Source organism: Phacochoerus africanus, chromosome 8 (genome assembly GCF_016906955.1).
Source record: "Phacochoerus africanus isolate WHEZ1 chromosome 8, ROS_Pafr_v1, whole genome shotgun sequence".
Classification (NCBI taxonomy): Eukaryota; Metazoa; Chordata; class Mammalia; order Artiodactyla; family Suidae; genus Phacochoerus; species Phacochoerus africanus.
Genome location: NC_062551.1, coordinates 293,437 through 300,238, shown reverse-complemented (window position 1 = coordinate 300,238; position 6,802 = coordinate 293,437). Strand labels below are relative to the sequence as shown.

At 65.1% G+C, this 6,802-nt stretch overlaps 1 protein-coding gene across 1 annotated transcript; it reads right to left on the bottom strand.

Annotated features, from left to right (window-relative positions):
* Positions 1-3: 3 nt before the first annotated feature.
* On the bottom strand, positions 4-4,314 carry SPATA2L (spermatogenesis associated 2 like). Its single transcript, XM_047793559.1, has 3 exons — positions 3,960-4,314; positions 3,409-3,712; positions 4-1,855 (listed from the first exon to the last, which is right to left on the bottom strand). Exons 2-3 carry the CDS (start codon positions 3,709-3,711, stop codon positions 911-913), a joined length of 1,248 nt encoding a protein of 415 aa, XP_047649515.1. The 5' UTR covers position 3,712; positions 3,960-4,314; the 3' UTR covers positions 4-910.
* Positions 4,315-6,802: the final 2,488 nt, after the last annotated feature.

Genomic DNA, 6,802 nt, shown 5'->3' with positions numbered 1-6,802 from the left:
CAGTGGGATCCAGCGTCCTTTAATGTACTTCAAGGTTCTGATTCGCGTGGAGGTGGGACCGACACTAGGCGGGGTCACGGGGGAGGAGGGGCCAGCACCAAAGGAAGGCACCTGCCCCAGGGCCCAGGTCAGCAGACCCTCGGCCCCCAGCCCTGGGAGCTGGTGGTTCTGGGAACCCCTCCCCCTGCTGCTCAGGAAGCTGGGGAGACGCCTGGGGGGGGGTGCTTTTGAGATCTCCCACCCTGCCCTCCAGAACCAGCGACGGGAAGCGGGAAGCGGCAGCAGGGGGGCCCCTGGAGAAGCCGCCACGTTCCACTGGACGTGGGGTGGCAGCCTCTCCAGCCCGTCCCCGCCCTCACTCTGGAACTCTGGCTTCGCGCTCCACGCGCAGGCCCAGCTTCCCACCCACTGTGACTGGGGCACGTGGGCTGGTCTCAGGCTGGTGCTCATTTCCTTCAGCACGGGCCTGTGATACTCGTGGGGGCCAGGTTCCCCAGCCAGGTTAGCTGTGTACCTGGCGCAGCCCCTAGAGGGGTCTCAGCAGAGCTCGGGGGCTCGCAAGGTCACCTGAGCCATGACACTCCTCTGTGGGTGTCCACCTGGACACCTCTGGGGAGCACGGCAGGAGCTGGGGCCTGTGCTGGGGTGGGAAGAGGGCTGAAGGGGGAGGGGAGGGTCCTTTTGAGGACAGGCGTGCTCACCCTGGCGCGGGTCTGGTGCCCAGGATGGGGTGGGCTGGCCTGAGCAGAGAGTCTTCTCTGGAGGGCAGACCCACCCCTGCCCGCAGGACTCCTCGGGGGGCAGATGGGGCAGGGTGGCCAGTGGCCCAGGCCTGAGGAGGGACGAGGCCCAGAAGAGCACCACAGAAAGTGTGTCTCCAGAAAGCCCTTGGCCCAGGGCCTGGCTGGGCCTACGGCTGGGCCCCAGGGCCTTCGTAGAGCAGGGCATCCACCTGTGCCCTCTGCAGCCACAGGCGCCGCTGGCTGTTCCCCCGCAGGACGTGCAGCACGTGGCCTGGGCGGCAGGCGGGCAGGGCGGGGCAGTGGGCAGCGTGCAGCTGGCGACAGGTGTCACAGCAGAGGGTGGGCAGGGCACCAGGGGCCAGGCAGCTGTGGGCCTGGTAGCCCGGGGGCTCAGGGACTGGCCCATGCACACGCGGGGGGCTGGCCCGCTCGGGGCTGCAGGGAGCTTGGGGAGCAGCCAGGTCCCCCGGCTGACTCAGCAGCTCCCGGCGCAGCGAGAGGAAGGAGAAGGCCTCGGGCTCGGATTCCAGCTCCTCCTCCGAGGCCCCGTAGGGCGGGCTGCTGGCCTCCGCCGGCCCCCAGGCCCCGCCCCCCGCCCCCCACAGTTGGGCGCTCTGCTCCCAGAACAGAGGCCGGCAGGCCAGCTCCGAGGCGGCGGGCGAGTCCGGGCCTGGCGAGGGCCCGCCGTACAGGCTGGCCTCGTCCGAGCCCTCGTCCTCCTGCAGGTCCCGGTACAGGTCCAGCCGGGCCCGGCACACGGCCGGGGAGCCCCGAGGGGGCAAGGGCGGCGGCTCTTCCTCCCGCGCCAGGCGCTGCTGCAGCCAGGCCACGCAGGAGGCCACGTCGGCGCTGGCCCGCCGTGCCTGCAGCAGCACCTCGGCCGGAAGCACGCTGGTGCCCAGCTGCGCCAGCACCTCGCCCAGGATCTCGCACTCCAGGCGCAGGGCGAAGCAGCCCAGGGCCACTTGCACCAGCTGGCGGGCGGGGGGCGGGGCGGCCACCATGAGGCGGTGGGCGTCCCTGCGCACGTAGCCCATCTTCCGGAAGCTCTGGATGAGGAGGTCCTCCGAGAGTGCGCCCCTCAGCACGTGCACGTAGCCCCCGGAAAAGGTCTGCAAGGAAGGGGGCAGGTCAGCAGCAGCCCGTCTTCCTGCAGACCTGGGCAGCCTCAGGCCCCAGGTGGTCAGGCCGGCCCCGGGCCGTGCTGCACTGACGCTCCCTCCAGAGGAACTTTGTGGGCAGGTGCCCAGGTCCACCCCCAGACGCTCTGATCCCGTGGGCTAAGGCAAGCCCGCGAATCTCAGTTCTGAAAAGATCTACTAGACTTCACCTGGGGCATAGACCCTGCCCTCTGGGTCCCCTCCACCCCCTCACCGGTGGGGGTTTGCCGTTCTAAGCAGCTTCCTTTGTACCTGCTGAGTTCTGGTTGGGCAAACACACAGAAACATCCGTGCTGCGTGCTCCTCTGACCAGGCAGCCTCCTAAACACCTTCTCAACTGGGATCATCGGTTTCTAAGCGCTTCCCACACCAGGACAGAGGGCTAGCCGTTGACGCCACACCGAGGGGACCTGGAGTTGTCGCAGCTCTGGGCTGCAAGGGAACTCGGAGGGTTCCTAGGATGGTGATGGCAGGTCGTCTGCAGCTCTTGACTCTGGGACCCCTGCTCCTCAGCTTGCAGCTTATGACAGACCTCCGATGGGGCACGCCGTGCAGGTGTGCTCTGGGCTGTGCCCTCGCCCCACACTCTTGTGTCCGTTCCGCAGGGGAAGAAGTGGATTCGGCACGATTAGGTAACTCGCCCCACACCACACAGGCGGGAGGAGGCAGGACCAGACCCCATCGAGGTCTGCCCGGCACTGAAGCCCATGAGCACCTCAAGGCAGGCCTGTCTGTCCGGTTCTGCCCTTGGCCTCCTGGGGGCTGGATCCTGCCCTCTGGTCTTGACTGAACCTCAGACCAGCAGGGGTCCCCCAGGGGAGCAGTGGGCTCCAGAGCTCACCTTCCAGAGAGAGGCTGCTGCTGCTGCCATGGCAACAGGCGGAGGCAGGCGCCCACGGGCCCAGTGACATCATTAACTTCCTCCTCTTCCCAGTTGGCTCAGAGGCACAGGGCAGCCTGCTGCCTCCTGCCAGTGTGCAGCTCGCCTAGAGGGGCCATGCTGGCCCTGGGCTCAGCCTCCACCAGGGCCAGGGGTGAACTAGGTTCTTGTTTAGTGGGCACCCCTAGGGCGTGCAGGGCACCTCCACCCAGCCCCGGCCTGCCTCAGAGGGCAGGGTCTCTTTCCATGTTCTCTGCAAATGGGCTCCGTCCATGTCGCAGAGGGGTTGAGGTGACCTGGACCCTCAAGTCCCTCCCATGTGCCTGTCCTAGGGTTTCCGTGCCAACCGGGGCCACAAGGTCACCTTGGGAAGGACAGCGATGCAAGCTTTAAGGGGCAGGAGGCCCCCAGAAGGCAAGTACCCTGGCAGTGATCTCCACACACCATGCTCTCAGCCCTAGGAGTGACTCAGCCAAGAAACGCTCCAGCAAGCCCAGGACCCTCAGCGCACGGAGTCCTCTGCGGACACCCTGAAGTCCCTCATCCCTGACGGCAGCCGCCCTCCTGATAGTGGCCAGCCCCCAGCAGCCTTGGCATGGGACCCGCACAAGGCCTGGCGCCCTACCTTGATGGTGGTAAACTCCTTTCTCCAGGGCAGCAGATACAGGTGCACGGCGGCCAGCTCCAGCAGCTCGAAGGCGCGGGCAAGGCCGCGCAGAGCGGGGGCCAGGTCGGCGCGGCCCCACAGGCCATCGGTGAGCAGAGCCAGCGCGTCATCCTGCAGCGCCCCGTGCAAGTCGAAGTCTTCCACCAGGATCTGCCAGAGCACGGCGCGCAGCGATGGGTCCCCGCACACGCCCGCGCGGCCGCGCCGCAGTTCACGCTCCAGACACAGGCGGTAGTCCTCGGACAGCGAGCTGCTGCCCATCCTGGCGGGCAGGAATAGGCTGTCAAGAACCAGAGGCCCCTCCCTCCCCGCTGTGCGCCCCCAGAGCCCCCGTCTGCATCCGCAGGTCCCCCTCCAGCCTGGAGACGGTGTCACCGCCAGCTGTGCGTCCCTGGTATCTGCAGCATCTCCTTCCCTGGAGACCTGTGCCAGGAGAGGCTCCCCTCCCTAGCAGAGACCACTTCTCACCCACCAGATCGTGCTGTGGGCCCCGCGGGCGATCGTGTTACCTGTCTGTCCCCAGCGGTCCCCCAGTGCCGACTGCTCAGTTCGGGCCTCTCCAGCAGCAACGCGCTTCCGCCGGGGACGGCCCTGCCCATCGGCCTGGGCCGTGACGTTTTGGGCGGGGTCTCTTCGGCTACCGCCCCTTCGGCCAAAGCGGACGGGGAGGGGCCTGGTGCGGGCCCGGGATCACCGGCTGGGTGCACCTGTACCTGCGGCAGCCCCGCGTCGCCCGTGTCCCCACCGGGCGCTCCCACCGGGGCTCTCTCCTTCCGCGGGCGCAGACCTCAGGAGCTGGGCCCCAAGGCGCGCCAAGCCGCGGAGGAAGCAGGTGCTCGCGAGTGTAGGGGCTTCTCAAGCTCCCGCCGGGCGGGAGGAAGGGGGCGGGGCGCGGGGCGGGGCTACCCGGTGGGGGCGGGGCCTTCCGCCTCGCCTAACGGGGACTGGCCAGATGAGCAAGGGGCGGAACCTGTGCTGGGGCGGGGCCGGCGCTGCAGGTGGGCGCGGGACCTGCGTCTTGGTCGCGTTTGACTCCGTAACCTCAGGGTGGGTGGGCGGCCTGGGAGTCTTTGTGCGGCTCCTGGTTTCCTAGGGCCGGCACAGCCCCGGTCCCCGAGAGCATCTTGGCGGGGGACGGGGGGAGGGGGGTCTTTGAGGCGGTGTGAAGGCGCATTCCTCCCTAGGTCAGAGCCACTGCCAGGCACCCCACCCACGGTCGCCCAAGCTGACCAGGGCTGTGGATCTCCCAGGCCTAATCTGGGCCACAGCTTCCAAGGGACGTGTTAATGTCCGTGTTTTCGTTTCTTCTGCTCAGCTCAGCTTTAAGGCCTCTTGGGTGGAGGAGGATTTAGCCATCAGGGAGGTCCCTGCTCAGGGCAAGGAGGGTCTTGTTTTCGGTGTCCCTGCCCGGGCCGGCTGGGATCTGCTCCTTGATCTGCGGGGCCCTTACCTCTCCAGGCCACTTTGTAGAGATGGGCTCCGACTGCAGGAAGATGTCCCTTAACAGTTTTCACCGGGTAGCGCATCGCCCGCTGGCCTGCAGCGACCTCAAAGGGCGGACTTGTAGAAAAGGTGTGTAACTAAGCGGGGAGTCTCTGCGTCTTGTGCTGAGGCCGCTCAAGGTGGAAGTCTTTCACTTGCTGTTTCCTCAACCCACGGCCCACCCCGGGGCCACCTCAACCCTGAGGGGACAGCTTATCTTCCCGCACCTCCAGCTGCAGCCATCAGCGCTTGTGTGGACAACAGCTGAGCTGGCCACGCTCCTCGGGCCTGGTCTCGGGCAGATGCAGGGCCTCTGCCATGAGCGGAAGTGCCTTTGGCCGCGGCCGTAGCGCCCTCTGCCAACAGAGGCGCTCGTGCCATGTGGAACTCGCCCCACTGTTCTTATCAGTGTGAAGGGCTGTGTGTCTGCCTCCAGGTCCACGCGGTGCTCTGCTCTGTACTCCGCTCTCCTTCTTGGCTTTGCACTCACTGTCGTGTCTTGCCGCGTGTGGCTCCAGGTGTTTGCACCTAACCCGTGTGCTCCTCCAGGGAGCACAGCTCTGCCTCAGGGTGACCCTTGCCCTGGGGCAGGTCTTTGCACTGTCCTCCACCCACAGAAGGAAAGTGACATTGTGTGGCTTCCCAGGTCGAGTCATAAAAGTGCATTGTCCTGAGATGTCTACTCTTGGAATGTAGCCCCCAGACGGCGAAGAAGCCAGAGACTGCGGGGACTGGGAAGCTGGAAGAGGCAGGGAAGGGCCCCGTCCTTGGCCCGGGGCTGCCCGGCACAGCCGTACTGACACCTTGATTTCAGACCTCAGAACCTGAGAGCGCATGTCTAAGCTCCGCAGTGAGTGGTCTTTTCTTGCTGCAGCAGCTGGTTACAGGAAGCTGGTGTGGGCCTCCGCCGTGTTCTGCCAGCCCCAAGGTCCTTGCTGATTGTCCAGGCGACCCCAACCCCTCGACATCGGGTCGCCCCACCCGGGCAGCTAAGCTAGCGGATGCTGGGCTGGGCCAGAGGCATGAGGGCCCCACTGAACCCTGCAGAAGCGGAAGTCTCATGAGCGCAGTAGACGGCTGCTAGGTGTTTAAGCCGGGGAGTGGTCTGGTTTGTCCCTTGGCAGTGGGGGGGTGGGTGCCACTTGCCTCAACTCCAGCTGTGTGCAGGTACTCTGTGATCTTGGGAGCAGAGCTGCTGGGTCGGGCGGGTCAGGGGATACTGCTGCGCTGCGTGCGAGGCTCCGGCTGCTGCACTGCCCTGCTCCACACGGTCCAGTTTCCTCCCTCTTCCCAGTTCAAAGCACAGGACGTTCAGTCTCGTGCTGTCTTAATTTGCATTTCTTGATCTTTTTTTTCTTGTTTGCTTTTGAGGGCCACACCCATGGCATATGGAGGGTCCCAGGCTAGGGGTCAAATCGGAGCTATAGCTGCCAGCCTACGCCAGAACCACAGCCACGTGCGATCTGAGCCTCGTCTGCGACCTGCACCACAGCTCACGGCAACGCCGGATCCTTAACCCACTGAGTGAGGCCAGGGATCGAACCTGTGTCCTCATGGTTCCTAGTCAGACGTGTTTCCACTGCACAATGGGAACTCCTGCATTTCTTGATTATTTTATTTATTTATTTTTGTCTTTTGTCTTCTTAGGGCCGCACCCGTGGCATATGGAGGTTCCCAGGCTAGGGGTCGAATCAGAGCTACAGCTGCCGGCCTCCACCACAGCCACAGCAACACCAGATCCTTAACCCACTGAGCGAGGCCAGAGATCGAACCTGCAACCTCATGGCTCCTAGTCGGATGCGTTTCTGCTGTGCCACAACGGGAATTCCTCTTGATTTTTTATTTTTATTTAATTTATTTATTTACTTTT